We start from the raw sequence: 19,146 nt of genomic DNA on the forward strand, positions 1-19,146 counted from the left end.
TTACACATTATTTGCCTTTTCTTATGTCACACATCACCACAATACCCAGTATTAGTATTGTAGCATCTAATATTTAAATTTCTTCATTTCTTATCAAAATGTTATGCCTGAACATTCATTATTTCCTGCAGCCTGTATAATCTTGCTTCCCTACAAGACCTTGGTTCAATCACTTTTCTCTTTTTAACACATCCTGCATCTAATAAACATATCGTTTCTGCGTTTACCTTCTTACACCATTATATTAACATTATTCCCGATATCATTTCTAATACTGTTAACATTAAGACTTAGTATTTTTTCATCATCCCTTTCCTTTTTGGCTTCTTTTTTTCCAACTTGTACTTTTCTTTTCCTTCTTCAGACCCTTCCTCCGATTGACTTTTCATTACTTTGTTTGTGTTCTTCTTCTGTGTCAAAATTCCCCTGCTGTCCTTCTTCACTTCCCAGAATTTCATCCATATAGTCTTACTGAATGACCATGTCTTTTTTCCCAATATTTAATCCCATTTCTTCTGAATTTATAATATATTTTCTTCATATTTTTTTCTACAACATTATCTGTCTCATCTTCTTTGCTATTATTTTTTAGTATTTTGTTTAGCTATTCCTCTATCCTGTAACACAGGACAGTCAAACCAAACACCCCCTAGAACATTACATTTATTACAGTTTGGCTCACTATTTTTAGCTGTATGCTCTCTTTCTCTCTCCACATTGCCTGCTTTTTTTCATAGTCCTGTTCTAAACACCTTTTATTCACACACACACACACACACACACACACACACACACACACACACATCGCCATGGGTCCCTTTCATATAAATGAAATCCCACTTATCCGACTTTCATAACATCGAGACGAGACCACCAAAAGTCCACAACACTGACTGCTCGGAACACCAGCGTGTAACTATAGGTAAGTAACTGCTTGACCAGCATGTTGACCTTTGCCCCTGACCTCCAGGATAGTACAATCTCTGAGTTAGTATATTTAGTTAGGGGGTATGGGTGTGTTTTCTTTGCTTCTGTTTTAGTTTGTTTGTCGACTTGGCCAACAGGTTACTTACCTTTAGGTAAAGGTCAGTGTACCAAGCGATCAGTGTTGTGGACTTTTGGTGATCTCGGCTCAATGTTATGAAAGTCTGGTAAGTGGGATTTAATTTATATGAAGTAGACCTGTGTGTACACACATACACACACACACACACACACACACACACACACACACACACACACACACACACACACACACACACACACACACACACACACACACACACACACACACACACACACACACACACACACAAATCAAGCCTTTGGCTGGCCCCAGTCCACCTCTCTCCATTAACATTTATAACACTTTGAACATGCTACATCCTTTCTTCTATCACATTTAATGTTACTAAAACTTCCAACCCCCCCAGTGCATGCATTTCTTTTATCAAATACTTTTTATATCCATGTACTTCATTGCAAATAGATAAGAAAATGACTTAATTTTAACATTGTTATTGTCAGGGGTTCGGAATTGCAAATGCACTTTCTTTTTAAGTTGCAGTCCAAAATACAAAAAATATAGTCCTTCCATGTTGCATTCTCATCTTCTCCGCAGCTCAGACATGAATTTTTCTAATAAGCCAAATATTTCAAAAGTCACTTCTCAGAAGTCCTAAGTGCCCAAATGTATTAATGCTCTTATGTTTTTTATACTAAATCCTAAATGCAAAATTATGTTGTCCAAAACATATTTATTTAAGCAAAAGTCATGTTTTTGTTTTAATTCTTACTGCAGGTGACTTTTCATTCTTACAGCATCAACATAAGATTTATTTCATAACCTGTTGCTGATGTTTGCCTTTAAAACTAGTTATTCCATCACCCAAACACACACCAGTGTGTTTTGCTCCTTTTTTCTGAAACTGACTGCTTTTCCTGTTGAAACTGTCACTGTTTCTGCTTCCATATCTACTTCCATAATCCGATCAGCTAGTTCACTCCAACCTGCTTCTCCATTTTCTGGTTCACTTTGCTCCTTCAAGTTTAGGAAGTCCTGCACTGGTACTACATTTCTTTCTTCTGTTAACAATTTCCTAAGTTACAATAGTTTCAGAAACCTCGTGATCTGCTGCTTCCAAAAGCACACTCTGCTCCAACTCTTGTGGCATCCTCCATCTTGAATTTCTCACAACCCAGTCAGTAGTAGCCATTCAATCCCACATAATGCATGTGATGCAAAACAGCAGGATAACATAGGTGGGGTGATGTCACTGGTGAAGGCCATCCATTATTCATGCACTCATTTTTTTTTGCATTCATACTTAAAATTATTTAGAAGTTATCAACACAAAAGAACTTAACTAAATGGGTCTATTTCTTTCATTGTTTTTTCTTTTAGATTTGCCCTCTATCTCCCCACTCTACTCCACAACCATCTTCTTATTTCATCTAATACATCATCCTTTTCCATTTTCCTGTTATATACCAAATTCTCATATCTTTTTTTCACAACACACATATTGCCATTTATCCCATTTATCATAGTTCCAACTTCCCACTCCTTCCTAGGGAAGGTAACCACAGATTAATTATTATTGCATTTTACCTTGCATTATCTTTAGGCTAAGCTACCTTCTTGCTCAGTCAATCTCTTGCTGTTACTGATAGGTTTCTGCAGCTTTAGGTTCTCTTGCTGTAGCCCACTCCACTCGCCCTTTGGGCTCACTCCGCTCCCCTCCCTGCCCCCAAATTTCACCCACCCCCAGTGCTCCTACACTTATAGCGCATATATCCCCACCCCCTCCACAACAGCCTATTACCATCTCTCAGTCATCAGATCCACTCCCACTTCCACATCATTACAACCTCCTCTGTACACCCCACCCACACCATGCAAGACATACTAGGACTACTACTACTAACGCTCACCACTCTAGCTTACACCACATCCATACACTCTAACATACCAACAACTACCTACCACATAACACACACACACACACACACACCACATAACACACACACACACACACACACACACACACACACACACAGACACACACACACACACACACACACACACACACACACACACACACACACACACACACACACACACACACACACACACACACACACACACAGACACACACACACACACACACACACACACACAAAACCCTCACACAAATATAGTAATATGCTCCACGCTATTTAACAACAACTCATTACTCTACATACACAAAACAACCACACTACCTCACAAAAGGCTAACAGTACCCAAATAACACATAGATATAGCCTATGCCATAAAACTCACACTATTCCTCAGAAAATGGCTATTAATCTCAGGGGACATACACCCCAACCCAGGTCCAAGCAACCCAATCCTATCCCAGAAACACAAGTCAGACCTACTTGCTCTCAATTTAACACACGTAGCATATCCAACAAACTACATGACTTACACACATTCATATCTCACTACTCCCCAGACATACTAACCGTTACAAACACCTGGCTAAAACCTCCCACACAAAATGAAGAAATTCTTCCCTCAAGCTATAACATCCTAAGGCAAGATAGAGGTACCAAAAAGGAAGGTGGAGTTGCAATCTTATTTAAAAATACACTCAACCTCCAACCACTAAAAACCCCACTTCCCAAATTCCAGAATGCAGAGACATTAGGCTCCGTTATGTCCCTTAAAAACAAAAAGAGAATCAACATCCTCTGTAGTTACATTCATCCAGGAAGTAACTCCCCTATAATAGAAGAGATAATACAATAGGCCGCAATCAACCTACCCAAGAAACCATCCTGCTATCAACATCCTCTGTAGTTATATTCATCCAGGAAGTAACTCACCTATAATAGAAGAGATACTACAATAGGCCGCAATCAACCTACCCAAGAAACCATCCTGCTATCAACATCCTCTGTAGTTATATTCATCCAGGAAGTAACTCACCTATAATAGGAGAGATACTACAATAGGCCGCAATCAACCTACCCCAAGAAACCATCCTGCTATCAACATCCTCTGTAGTTATATTCATCCAGGAAGTAACTCACCTATAATAGAAGGGATACTACAATGGGCCGCAATCATCCTACCCCAAGAAACCATCCTGCTATCAACATCCTCTGTAGTTATATTCCTCCAGGAAATAACTCACCTATAATAGAAGAGATACTACAATGGGCCGCAATCAACCGACCCCAAGAAACCATCCTGGTAGGCGACCTAAACTTAGACTGGCTAGCCTGCAACTCCAACAACCACTCAAACCATATTAACTTATTTGGATTCTCACAACTAATCCAAGAACCCACCAGAGTAGACAAAAATTCCAATAGAACCTCCATTCTAGATTGGGCACTAGTTAATATCCCCACAGAAAATTATCATGTGGGCTGCTGCCTTGAATGACCACTGCCCCACATTCCTCCTTCGTAAACAGGCAAAAATACCCAAACCCATGCTATTCAAGGAGACTAGGGACAAGCACAAAGTCAATCCACAAACTCTTAACAGTGTGCTCCAGCAACAGGCCTGGAATCCACTAAAAACTCTACCTTTAGACCAGCAGTTGATTTTTTTAATGCTGCTTTTATGACTGTTCTAAATATACTAGCTCCCATCAGAAAATGCAGGACTAAAGTTAACTATGCCCCATGGCTTAATAGGACAACAAAAGCCTTAATAAAAGCCAGAAACAGAAATATCAAGAACTACGAAATAAGGCCAAAACCCAAATAAAATTAGATAAAAAGAACTACTTCTTAGATATCCAAAACAAGCACTCTAGAAACCCTCCCAAAGTTCTGGCAGCCCATCAATACCCTTTTAAAACTGGGCAAAACCACCACTCCATCTCCCAACAACTATTCTGATAATGATATCATAGCTTCAGAATTCAACCATCACTTCACAGAATCTATCCTCGCACTATCTATCCAACTATCCAACAAGAACACTAAAACCACCCCAACTGCAGAACAAACTAACATACCCACCTTCACACTCTCACCTGTACCAACCTCTTCAGTTGAAAAGTTACTCTCTAAACTAAAACCTACCACACTGGCAGCAGATGGTTTACCCACAAATCTTCTAAAATTAGCTGCAGAATCACTAGCCTACCCTGTCACAGTTCTTATAAACTGCTGTATACAAGAATCCTATGTACCCCATCTATGGAAAGTGTCACATATAATTCCCCTTTCCAAAGGCAGAAACTCCTATGAACTATCAAACTACCAGCCAATTGCTATCTTGTCCCCCCTTTCCAAGCTTCTGGAGAAATGTATTCATACCAGGTAATGCACTTCTTATAATCACATGACCTCCTCTCCCCCACACAGCATGGTTCCCACCCAAACCATAGCACAACCACTGCTCTACTCTCCTTTACCAATCAGATTAACCATCTAAGAAACAACAACAAATTTGTCTCAGCCGTATACCTAGATCTATCAAAAGCGTTTGATATGGTGTCTCATAACCTACTCTTAGACACTCTGTCGACCTTATCCTTCACCCCCCTACTACTTCATGGTTTAGAAGCTATCTCTCTGACAGAAAACAATCAGTTAAATGGCAAAGTACACTATCACCTCTATTACCAACTACTATAGGCGTCCCACAAGGATCAATACTGGGTCCTCTACTATTCACCATTTTCACTAACAAACTACATACTACTACCCTGCATGCATCACTTATACACTACACAGATGACTCCACCCTAATCTGCTCAGCCCCATCCATAACCACTTTTCAAAAGCTTACCCAAGAATCCTTCTGCTCCGTGGAACAATGAATTACTGATATCCAACTCATTCTAAACCCCAAGACCAAATTACTCCTTTTTTCCCCCAATAAATCCAAATCCACACCTCCTACCTTCATTATCACCTCCAAAACGGGAAGACAATCTCTCTCTCCCCTCACATTAAGCTGCTCGGGGTTGAAATAGATAACAATCTAAACTTTAATGTCCATATCTCACAAACCATCACAAAGGTACAAAAGAAACTAGGAACCCTATACAAACTCAAACAGTTCCTATCAGACCAAGCTAGAATCTCCTTAGCCCAAACCCACCTCTTGTCTATCCTAATGTATGCATCACCAATCCTAATTCATATCAGGAAAACAGACCTAATCAAACTAGAGTCATGTTACAATAAAACTGCAAAATTTGCTAACAACTCCACTTTTAGAAGTCATCACTGTCTTGCCCTGAAGCAACTACAGTGGTTAGAACTCCCTCAGCTAATTAGCTATCACCAATTAATTCTCACCTTCAACATAATAAGGAACCCTCAGAAAACCCCAGCCCTAAACCAACTTCTAAACCAATATTCTGCAAATCGCCCTCTATGCTCATCCAACAAAACCCTGCTCTGCATACCCAAAGCCAGTAATACTGCAGGGAAAAGTCTGTTCTCCCACAACATTGCTAGGGAATGGATTAACCTCTCTCAAAGTATCTCCTCTGCCCCATCCATTTCACTTTTCAAGAAATCACTAAAGTCACACCTCTTGCAATCATGGCTCTGTCCCTGTATCACAAAATATTTTCCGATCTCCTCCTAACTTGCCATACCTCATCTCCTCTGCTTACCACAGCTATTCTGTACTCCCTATCAGGAACTACTATCCTACAAACTATTTCTCACGCTATGACATAGCTCCCGAATAGCTCCCGAATAGCATTATTTTCCAGATTCCATTCCTTCATTTTTATGCTTTGTACTTCCAATACGGAATTCAAAGGTTTGCTATCTATATACCAAGCTTGCTCAAATCAAACTAAGGTACGAAAAATCTCCTTGATTGTATATATGCCACTGTATAGAAATTTTCTGTCATTCGTGGATAATGTGTTGTCATATAAAGACATAGAGTTCTGATTGTATATATGCCTCTGTACAGAAATTTTTGTGTCATTTGTTGTATTTGTACTGTTATGTTATGGAGCTTTTCTCCCCGGGCCTCCACTGTAAATGGACCTTGTTCCAGTCTGACTTTCCCGGTAAACAAATGTAAAATAAAATAAATAATTAAAATAAACATATCTTTATTTTATCATACTTGCTATATAACATTAATGTTTATGCCTTTAAATCCTCCACATTTATATTCATTTTAAACTCTTCCAAAATTATTTATTCTTTTTTCAATCTAAACAATATTTTGTAGTTTTTTTCATATATTCAACACATTTTCTTTCCAGCTTCACCTCCTAATGTCTAATACAATTCTCCATAAAAATCCTCTGCATCATATTTTTTTTCATATATTTTCCTTCTGGCTTTTATTGCATTGTTTTATTGTCTTCTAATCCCTTATAGAGGTAAACAACAATTTTGTAAAATCATATTATATCATTTTTTTCTTTCTCCATCAGACTCACTTCCTTTTAACATCTGAAATTTAATTTTGTCATATTCTTATTCTTCTATCCTGTCCTTTTTTCTTTTCATTTTCCTGTTTATATCTTTTATACATCACCTTACCTATCATTTAATTTTGTCTTTTAACTTTCTCATTACTCAAAATAAATGCATAGATGCTAAATGCACCAGTCCATTTTTTTATTCAAACTACCTTCTTTTTGATTACAATTTATCCTCTTCACACCAGGTTCAGCCTTGAGCCCCAAATGAAGCTAAAACATCTCTAATGACTCTTTCCATTTAAGTGGGATGTGTGTGTGTGTGTGTGTGTGTGTGTGTGTGTGTGTGTGTGTGTGTGTGTGTGTGTGTGTGTGTGTATATATATATATATATATATATATATATATATATATATATATATATATATATATATATACACATATATACATATACATATATATATATATATATATATATATATATATATATATATATATATATATATATATACATTATGTAGATAGAAACACCTCCGCCTTTTGCTCTTTCATGTTCACTGGGGTGGTCAAAATGTATGGAAGGCATTATAGCCATGTACTGCCAAAGGGCTTTCCATGGCTTGAACCTTGTTTCAGTAACTGCACAGACACCAGCATTCATTAGGGTAAGGAGAGGATCCAGGGGGTGCATTTTCTTGGTGACGCTCACTTATACCTTTAGCTTGTCCTCTTTAGTTTTTTTGTTGGAAGGTTTGTTTGGCAATGCCTAAAGAAGGCACTATAGGGGGTGAATAATATTTTAGCCAATATCTAAAGCCTAGATGTGACAGGTGACGGACATCCTTGGCAAAGCAGCATGTCCTCCCAGACTGACAGTTATTGGACCCCTTTGGAGTGACACCAGCTGCTAATCCAATTGTTAGTCAATCATTTTCTGCTGGTATTGTGGCATTACCCTTGAAGACTTTAGATTGCTACTCAGTGCTAGGCTCATACCTGTCTGTGACACACATTCTGAGAGCTCAATCATGTCTCTCTTCATATAGTCCAAGGAGGTATGTCTCAGGTCATTCACACCCACATGGACTATGACTGAGTCATGCTGGTACTTAGGGTTAAGTGACCCGAGTACTTACATCATCAGGCAAATCCTTGTCCATGACAGGCAACTAAATGTAACTTTTCCTTTATCCAGCTTGGTAAGAGGGACATCAGTGTGCCTCACAATGGAGTCTCCTATGACCAGAATATTGCATTGTGGAATGTTTACCTTTATATGCTTGGTAGTTGAGGCACAGTGATATGTGGTTTTGTGTATCTTTTAGATTTCTCATTGAGTATCTAACTGCTTGTTTTGTTTGTGCATTTGTTACAGCATTTTACATATTACAATGACAAAAGCATAAATGTTCGAATCTGTAAAGATCGATCTTAACAGATTGAACAGTTAAACGTCTGAAGTTGTAAAAAAATAAATGAAAACAAATAAATAAATAAATAAAATGAAAGGGTTGTAGCAGAGGAGCAAGCCCCCCTGCACCCCCGCTACTTAAATGTATCAACTCCGAGATTGCAATTCAGTGAACTATAGTGCGGAAATGGGAAATTTTCCATTGCCTACACTGTGGCGCGATCTTGGAATTCTTGGCTTGCCCCCCCCCCCCACTTAAACCCTTTAGTTTTTTTTTTCACTTCTAATTTTTTTTTTTAATTTTTAAAGAAATTCAAACACTTAAATGTTCGATCTCTAAAGGTCGACCTTTAGAGATTCGAACATTTAAGCATTCGTGGATCTAGTATAGACCCCAACACTTGCTATGACGTTCCCCAATGTTCTCTTTTGAGGCCAGTCCTTTTTAATATCTTTATGACCTCAGTGTGTGGTATCAAAGATGTTTGATGTACTAAATTTGTTGACTACATGAACAATGGATATGTTGTGTTGAATTAGGGGAACAAGAATTCAATCAGAAATACTTGGATAAGCTCTAAGTCTATTAACAACGATATCACATTTAATGCTATACGTCTGTTTGATAAGGACACCAAATAATCCCACTATACATTAAATAACTTCATTATTAGAAAGCGAGATTTTCTACAAGGACTTGCAGGTACATTATTGAATAATAACTTTGCATTTAAAAATAATGTGGTATACATTGCTGAAAGCTCTATCTATAAAATCTTTTTTAAATGAATTTCTGTAATGAAAGCCTCTGTTTGCTTTCCCTTTTATAAGGAAAACCTCTTTCTTGTTCCCTTTTATGCAGGAATAATAAGGCCCATCACTTTCTACTCGTGTTCGGTCAGGAAGACAATAACATTAAGAAAAATGTAACAACATTTTATGCAGTGGAAAATTAATCCTTTATCTTTACACTATCACAACAGACTGAAGACACTGAGGGTTTTTTTCTGTTAAATTCTCAGGATACTTGCCATTTCTTAGTTTTTTTTGTTTTTTTTTTGTGCAGGGCACAAGTGGCCAAATAGAGCCTGTTCCATATGAAGTGGGACAGACTGTAACAATAAATGAGGTACAGTTAAGATGCGTTTCTATGGATAGAAAGTAGTAACATTTTGTTTTTCAGTTTCTTCCCCCATAACCCTAATTTCCCCCTTGTTCTTATCATTGTCTTCATGCCATTGTGTCTTTTAAAGTTTATCTGACTTACTTTCTCGCTTACTAATAGAGGCACTTATATTGCAGTGTCTAACTTATCTCCCAAGATTACCTGACAGCAGTATTCTTTAATGTCATTTGTTATCTGTGACTCCCTATTATAACTCTGAGACATGTAAATGTAAGTCACGGAATTATGAAAAAAATTAAAATGTAGAAGACAATCCTTTTAAAGTTGGTTTTGCAGGGAGCAGACCCCAGTGTACCCCCTGTATTCCACTGATTATATATAGATCACAAAACCTTAGAGAAAAGAGAGTACAATGACACATAGCAATCTCTGTCTTAGTATTTTCATACATTCAGTAGTGTTACTCTGGGACTTAACGAACGATTCTCAGAATTAAAAACGGTTTCTCCTCTTATTTTCTTCTTTTTTCTCGTTCTTTTCCTTAAAAACCTGATGCACAGAGCCGTATCCCTTCGATTTAGGGTTTCTGTACTCTGACTGGATAATAACATCATCAGAGATCTGTCCAAGGCTGTAACCTAACATCTATTTTTTCTTTTCTGATTTAGAGTGATCTCATTCAGTCTTAGTGTGAGTGAACTACACTCTCTCATTTTTCTTCTCTAGGTTGCCGTCTGTCTGCAAAGGGTATCTCAAAGTACAATTCATCTTCACCAATACTTGTCCCCTTGCTTACTAATATATGTTTTCTAGAGCTTTCCCTTACCCGTCTTACAGTGACAAAAATAGATTTAAAACTTGACCAGGTACGGTTTCTTTTTAATTTACTGTACTAGTGAAGTACAAGTTTCTGTTCCTCAACATTCATTTGCTGTTTAGAATTCTCAATTTATGGGGCTTTTTTATTTTAGTTTGACAGAAGATGGTAATTTTGCATGTTTCCAAAGTTTAATTTCCTTGGAATACACTCATTCAGTAAGTGATCCTTTTTTAGTTCTACTTGTCATTTCTACATCTTGCTAATATTGAATTTAACTACAAGTCACCTTTTCCTAAATTTTAAACACAATATGTGTTCAGCCTGTGTCCATGCAACAGAACCAGAATTAAGAAAAAGCAAAAGGCTCACATAGTACCTCGGCTGACATCAGGTGTGGAGAAAAACTAGCTCACTTCAGTTTGTGTGATGATATCACACTGCAAAAACTGTAGTAATCATAGTACAAAAACCTTCAAGATAATGTATTCCATTTAAAACATGCAGAAAATCCAAGCACAGGCTGTATTATAGACCAATTATGAAATAATATACAAGAAAGTCTGATAAATGAAAAACTTGTATTAAAGAAACAAACACGGTTAAGTTCTTTCATCCTACCATTCGGGACTTCATCAGTACAGTGTTTGCAAGTATATAAAGATTTGAAAATAAAGCAGTCAATAAAAAATGACTTCCATTGAAGTACTACAGAATTCTTAAAGTAAAATTATCAGTAAATGCAAACTATTTTGTAAGACTTATGTTTTAATTGAATTGTTTTACTACCTTATCCGTGTTAAAAACACGTTATTAAAAACAGTTAAAATAATTATTCAACAAAAACCTGGACTAAGAATAATTTTGTACATGAAAAACTATAAGAGTGTTGAAAACTCTAAATAAATAATAAAAATCACATGAATGCCAAGCTGGTATTAGGTTCATAGGTGTGTACTAGGCAAATGGCCCTGGAGCCTTTACAAGCCTAGCCTATAGGATTACCCTGGCATCATGCTACCCGACCTTAGTTCCCAGTGCCTCTGTCAAGTAGAGCCACTGGATTGATCCCCAGGGTGAATTTTCTATTTCCCATCCACTCATCAAGATTTCTCTTGAAGAGGGCTAGTGAGGTGCTCTGTTGACATGTATGGAAAGTCTATTCCATAGCATGGCAGTCTCTGGGTTATGAACCTGTCCCTCCAGCACATTCTGTTGATTGTGGTAATGAGATTGAGGTCTCTGGAGCATGTGGTGTGGAGGGATTGGGATTTCTTTAGATGTAGCATTTCTAATAGAGCTGGGTCAGACATGGCTTTGTAAATCAAGCATAGATCACTGCTAAGTAGGCTATATGAGACAGAGAATAGTTGGAGTTTTTTTAGTCTGTCCATATAGGACAAGTGTTTAAGGCCTAGAATCATCTTTGTGAGGTACTTTTGGGGCCTCTCCAGCTGTTGCAGGTGTCTAGTGAGGTACATGCCAAATGGGGTGTTGTACTCGATGACTGGCCTAATGAGGAAGAGGCAATGACCTCTTTCTTCCTGGATGTAAAACCCTTAGTAATAAGATGTGCTACCCAGAAGGACTTTCTGACCACAATGGCAATGTGGTGGTCAAAAGAGAGGTTGCTATTGGTAAGGAAAATACTTAGGACTACTGAGAAGAGTATTTTGTGTAATGGATAAAAAAAGCATACTTTTATTTCAAAGCTTAGCTGCATTTATCTTAAGTGTAGGAGTTATAGATGTATGTTCATTGAGACCTGGTATGTGTTCGGTTGATGCTTTCTGACTGTTGCCAGAATTTGATGCATACTGTATTATAGATCCATGAAAAAACACACCAGCACACAACAACCTCTTCTAATCCAAAAACATCCACGAAAAAAGCAAGAGGAAGGAAAAATTCAGCTTTCAGGATGTATAAAATACATTTAATAATCCATGCGTTCTGGTACCTCCTTGCTTTTTTCATGGATGTTTTTGGATTTGTATTATAGATCCAGACTGATCAGTTTTAGATGTGGCTTAATTGCATTATGGTCTTTTTATTCCAGCAAAACATTTTCAGCATAATGCAACACATAAATTCCTTTTAAATTTAGCAATGATTAAAGTTTCTGCCATTTCTGTTTTTAGTATGTTGATCCTCAGGATCTGATAACAATTTAAGTACATGTTTTAAATTACATAACACAGATATTACCATTTTAAGAGAAATTTTCCAGCTATGAAACATTTGATTTGTTTCAGAGGTGGTACCAGTTCAGGGTAACGATGCATTCATTTTTCATAGTCCTTATAATCAGACTCTATCCTGCCCATAAATTTAAGGCTTCCAAGTAGGCTGAAATAAGACAGTTCTTGCCCAGTCACTCTGGTTCCAACTTTCCTAGTGGGTATACCACTTAAAGGAAATTAGACGTTTCTCAAGGGCTTCTTCCCTATTCAATTTTTTAATGGCAGAGCTGTTGTTGATGTTGATATAAATCTGGCAATTGACACCATACATTCTGTACCAGTGGCTATGGTGTGCAAGAATTGTTCAACTGTAGACATCCTGGAGTTTAGGTAGCATAATATAGGACACTTCATTTATTCTAACCACAGCTGTTAAGAGAAAAGTGCAGATTAGCAACAGCAAAGGAATGATTTCTCTTCAGGTGGGCTAAATGTCTTCAACAGTTTGACCTCAGGCAGGCAGTGAAAGGTAAAGTAAAGGGACTTTCAGCATAAATGGTGCATCAAAAGTGAGAATTGCACCCACCAAAGAGATATATTCATGCACCAAAAGTCCAAGGATTGTCAAAAATTTGTATTTTTTTCACGATAAAACAAAATGCAGTGGTGCTTAATCTTTCTTATCCAATGAAATGCACCAAAGCAACTTTCTAAACAAAAGGCAAAAAACATACATATTACATTTTCTTTTCAAAAATTCAAAACCCTCAAAAACAGGACAACAGTTGCTTCTAAAACACTCAAATAATTCATTCAGCAGTGACAAGAACCAGGAATAAAAGTCTATACGTACATATGCCGTTCTGTAGAGTCTTTTTCCTCTGGATTACTATACAATAAGTTGTCGGGTTGTTTCAGAACAGACTCTCAGTGATTCTTCCTTATTACTGCTTACCAGCTAAAAGTGATATTCTAGGCAATCACCCCTCCTGTATAAGTGGCAAACTTCTCTAGTTTGGTAGGGTTATAACCCTCGTTTTTTATACACCGTTAATTATATGAGTTTCTTTTAGCTTTTATACATGCTGTTTGACTGTTTTAAAGCAAGTTTTATTTACAGATGTCTACTTATTTTTATATATCTATCTAGTATGAGAATCATGTGTGTGTGTGTGTGTGTGTGTGTGGATATTTTCCCCTTTTAACAATTTAGGCACAGTCATTCACAAAAGTATTTCTCAATCAATGATTAAGAACATGCAAGTCTTACAACATCCACAAATGACAAAAAAGTATATTTAATTGAGGGAAAACCCCTCTGTATTTCCCATATAGAGAGCATGCCCACCAAACCTCTTACCTTATATACCAACTCCATGGTTGTACAACAGTGGGGAACGAAGAGACTTCCCAAAAAGCACACCATGGTCTCACACAGACAGTAATGACTCTATGCATAAAAGACTACAGTACAATTTAAAATAAACAAAAATGGTCTTAAAACAGCTTTAGGGTAAGTATGTGTGTGTGTGTGTGTGTGTGTGTGTGTGTGTGTGTGTGTGTGTGTGCGCATGCATGTCTGTATGTCTGTGTGTGTGCTTGTGAAATTAGTACTTGTTTATGACTGTTACTTGGGTAAGCAACTGAAATATGAAGAAGCTTTATAGAGCCAAGTGACTGATTGACTTCCAAATCAAATGGTTCTAATATGTGTCAGAACCAAAGTTCAACGGATTCTCTACTTATTCTCAGCTCTTTAAGCAGTACTGTATAAAGTTTTGCTTTCTCACTACTTTTTATGTAGAACAAGATGGTGTGTGAATACATGTGTATATGTGCATAGAAATACAGCAAGCATGTATGCATCTGTATATATGTATGCAGACAGAATGTGTGTGTGTGTGTGTGTGTGTGTGTGTGTGTGTGTGTGTGTGTGTGTGTGTGTGTGTGTGTGTGTGTGTGTGTGTGTGTGTGTGTGTGTGCCCGCACCTATGTATGTGTAGATAGAGAGTTTATATATCTTGCTATGTATGTATAAACGCAGAACATTCATGTGCATGTATACATTTGTATAATGTGTTCCCGCACCTATGTATGTGTAGAAAGAGAGTTTATATATCTTGCTATGTATGTATAAACACAGAACATTCATGTGCATGTATACATTTGTATAATTACACATCACTTATTGTTATTCTTTTCACTAGGTGGTTTATCTATTGCTATTCCAGGAGAAATTCGAGGTTATAAGATGGCACATGAGCGCCATGGCAGGTTACCGTGGAAAGATTTGTTTGAACCTAGTATCAAACTGGCTGAAAATGGCTTTCCTGTTGGAGCAGCGCTTGCTGCTGCTATAAAGAGGAAGAAAGCTGAAATAGAAAAAAATATTGTACTTTGGTAGGCATGGTGGTACTTGTACTATTAATAACATGCAGTTAGTACGCGAATGTTCTCTCTCTTTATACGCTTACGCTTTGCTGCACATGTTTCATACGTTTTTGTTATGTTTATTCATAGTGAGGCGATATTTCACTGCACTCTCATATGATACTCCATGAAGTTTTAAAAGGACTTTATTACAAAACCTGGGCATAGCAACATGCAGACATTCAGATGAAGGCCACAAGCATAGTAATTGGTCATTTTTTATAAAAAAAGTGATTCCATTTTTATCATGAGGTGACTGCACTTGTCCAATAAAATTGTGGAAATTATCAATACATTGTCCTTCATTGGTTCATTTAGGAAAATAATGATTTAATCCCATACTTTTAATAAGCCTTTTCACATTTTATGCTATTGATGCTATATTTTATTTTGGTTCACACATCACAATTCAAGTATTCCAAGCTTCTAATTCCTAAGGTAAAGAGGGATGTTACTATTCATTTTTCAGACTAGTTTGACCTTGCATTTGTTTAGCTATGTAATCATAGGTTCATAGGTTCATAGGTTCATACTAGGCTATCTGCCCTAGGGCATTTATAAGCCTAGCCAGAGTGTGTGTGGCTTTCGCCACCCCTTAGGATGAGAATACTATACCCATTAGTTTGCTGTGCCTCTGTCCAGCAGTGACACAGAGATGATTCCCGGGGTAAACCTACGATCTCCCATCCACTCGTCAAGATTTCTCTTGAACAGAGTCAGTGAGGGGCTCTGCCTCACATGGACTGGGATTCTGTTCCATAGTGTAGGGAGTCTCTGGGTGATGAATCTGTCCCTCCAGCACGTCCTATTTATATCCGTGTTGAGGTTTAAGTCTCTTGCTCTCGTGGCTCTGGTGGATTTGGATTTTTTGAGGTGGAGCATGTCCATTAATTCGGGTTGGACATGGCCTTGTATGTCAGGCACAGATCACCTCTGAGCAGACGGTATGCGACTGAATAGAGCTGGAGTTTCTTCAGTCGGGCATCGTATGACATATGTTTGAGCCCTTTTATCCTTTTGGTGAGGAACTTTTGGGGTCTTTCCAACTGCTGCAGGTGTCGGGTAAGGTACATTCCGAATGAGGCGTTGTACTCAATCATTGGTCTGATAAGTGAAGAGTACAGGGGTACAATGACCTCTCCTGATCTGGATGTGAATCCCTTCATGATCAGGTGGGCAATGTAGAAGGTCTTCCTAACCACTTTGGCAATGTGAGTGTCAAAAGAGAGGTTACTGTCAACTTGGGTCCCCAGGTCCCTGATAACTTCTTCCGTGTTTAATGGATTACCACCTATGTGGTAATTAGGGGTTACCTTGTTTTTCCCAAAAGGTATGCCTATACATTTTTTGGCATTTAGCTTAAGGCCATGGCTCTGGCACCAGTTATCCATTTCTATGAGACCTCTCTGGAGGATGTCTGTGTCTGATGGAGTGTCAATTATGGTGCCCAGTTTGCAGTCATCTGCAAATTTTGTCAGCCACAATACCCCTATGTTTGCCTGCACTTCAGAAAAATAAATGCCGAACAAGAGGGGGCCCAGGACTGAGCCCTGTGGGACACCGCTCGTGACCGGCTTAGAGTCTGACATGGCACCAGCAACTCTAACCCTGTGTGTTCTGTCCTTGAGCCAGTTTGCAACCCATCTTGTGACATATGGGTTTACATCTAAGCTGGTGAGCTTTTCTATGATGCCCGAGTGGGATATTCTGTCGAACACTTTTGCTAGGTCAAGGTAGGCTGTGTGAACTGCCTTACCCTCATCAATGGCCTTAGTGACTGTTTTGAAAAAGTCGACCAAGTTCAAGAGGCAGGATCTGCCCTTGACAAAGCCAAATTGGGTAGGATCCAGTGTCTGTAGGTCCCCAATGTCTTTATTTATGAGTTCCATTATGATCCTCTCCATAGCTTTGCAGACAAGGCTCGTCAAGCTTATGGGGTGGTAATTTCCAGGGTCCGTAGAAGCACCGCCTTTGTGGAGTGGGACCACAGTTGCCGTACGCCATTCTTTGGGTACATATCCTGTAGTAAGGCTAAGATTAAACAGCAGCCTTATGTGTGGGTTTAGTTCCTCATTGAGTTCGTAGCACACAGCCGGGACACCGTCTGGTCCCATTGATGCTGTGTTTTTTGCTTTAGAGAGAGCAGCTCTCACCTGGGCATCTGAGATGTTTGGGAGGCTAGACCCTGGTGGGATAGATATTTCTCCTTTTGGGGAGGAGGGAGGGGAGAAATTTGCACTGAACCTGTCTGCCAGTATGTTGGCAATGTCTGTGGGTTCAGTGATTTTTTTATCATTTTGGACTAATTCTGAGCATATCTGGGAGTTTCCACCCAGGTTTCTAACATAGCTAAAGAAGGCCTTATGATTGTCTTTTGTGTCATTAGCGATTTTTCTCTCAAAGTTGGCCTTGGATGATTTAATGAGTGATCATAGTTTTTTGCTAGTATTGATCAGAGATGCCTTCCCTTTTAGGGATTTTGCTCTGTCATGTAGTAGCTTTCTCCTCTTCTAATGTACTAGACTTGTCCAGTTTTACTTATCACAACATTTCCGGATGCTCACTCTCATACAGATATATGGCTGACTATTCAGTCTGTAATGTCATATGTTTGTACAGTCTTAAAAAATACAATTTAATGTTACAACAGTAATCTTACACCTAGGTGCACAGCTGTGCAGTGGTTGGTATTAGCACCTTACAACACAAATTTGTTTCTGGTTTGATTCCTGTCTTGAGTTCCTTCTATGTGATGTCTACATGTCCACCTTGTGTTTATATGGGTTTTCTGGTACTTTGGAGTTTCTTCCACCTTCAAAGGCATGCAGTAGGTCAACTGCCATCTCTAAATCTTTCCTCGCTGTGAGTGTGGTATGAATATGATACTGAAGAAAGGCTTGGCAATTTACTTCTGTTCCCCCTCCAGTAAACTCCATTGATGGCAAAGGCTGTATGTGGAGTCACCCTAGAAGTTGGACAAGACTTGTGAGCCTGCATTAATAGAATAAAACATCCATAACCATCTCAGTATTACATAGTTTATCTAACTCATAGGTTCTTAGGTTCATAGTTTTTTAGGCTAATAACCTCTAGGAGCCTTACAAACCTAGCAGCACAGCCCAAGCCATTTGGGTCTGAGATATCATACAGAGAAAGGCATGTTAGTAGACAGTTAGCTAAGATTTGTAGGGAGTGTTAGCTATGATAATACTTTTCTTATTGTTGGCCTCCGTCCATAAGGTTCATAACTCCCAAATTAGTTTTTATAATTACACATATAGGCATGCATTATTCTTAGAGTTCATTGTCTTAAACTCTCATAGCTTTAGCTTATATGCCTATATTTCAAAACTGCAGTCATAACTCATGAAATGCAATAATGGATATTATGTTGAACCTCATATTTTAATATGCTGTCTTTCTGCTGTTGTTAGACCCAATTTCTCATTTTATTGCTTATGTATGTGGCAGTGTATAAATACTTTGTCTGTCTTAACTGTGTCAGAGTCTCTAACAAAGGGTTTGTTTACACAGAGTTCACTCACACACACATAATGGAAATCAATATGTTTTTCACTTAACTCAGTTGTATCAGCAGTTCACACACTCAGCAGTCCAGATCTGCTATTCTTTTATAGATCAGCCTTTTTTTAGTTTTTTCTAACTGTAATTTTTTTGGCATACATTTTTTACTTTTACACCGGAGGTTACTAATGTAAAGGCGTACACAAAGATATTTATATATGTGCATTTTATGCATATTTCAT

The 19,146-nt window shown here is 38.1% G+C and overlaps 1 protein-coding gene across 1 annotated transcript in view; it reads left to right on the top strand.

Annotated features, from left to right (window-relative positions):
* Positions 1-19,146, top strand: part of GGT1 (gamma-glutamyltransferase 1) — a gene marked incomplete in the record, with an annotated part of 1,527,627 nt that overhangs the window by 1,178,370 nt on the left and 330,111 nt on the right. The window contains 1 exon segment of the mRNA XM_044068834.1: positions 15,157-15,349. Coding sequence (XP_043924769.1) covers positions 15,157-15,349 — 193 coding nt within the window.

This window comes from Protopterus annectens, chromosome 4.part0, assembly GCF_019279795.1.
Source record: "Protopterus annectens isolate FY-2018-M chromosome 4.part0, PAN1.0, whole genome shotgun sequence".
NCBI classification, from domain to species: Eukaryota; Metazoa; Chordata; order Ceratodontiformes; family Protopteridae; genus Protopterus; species Protopterus annectens.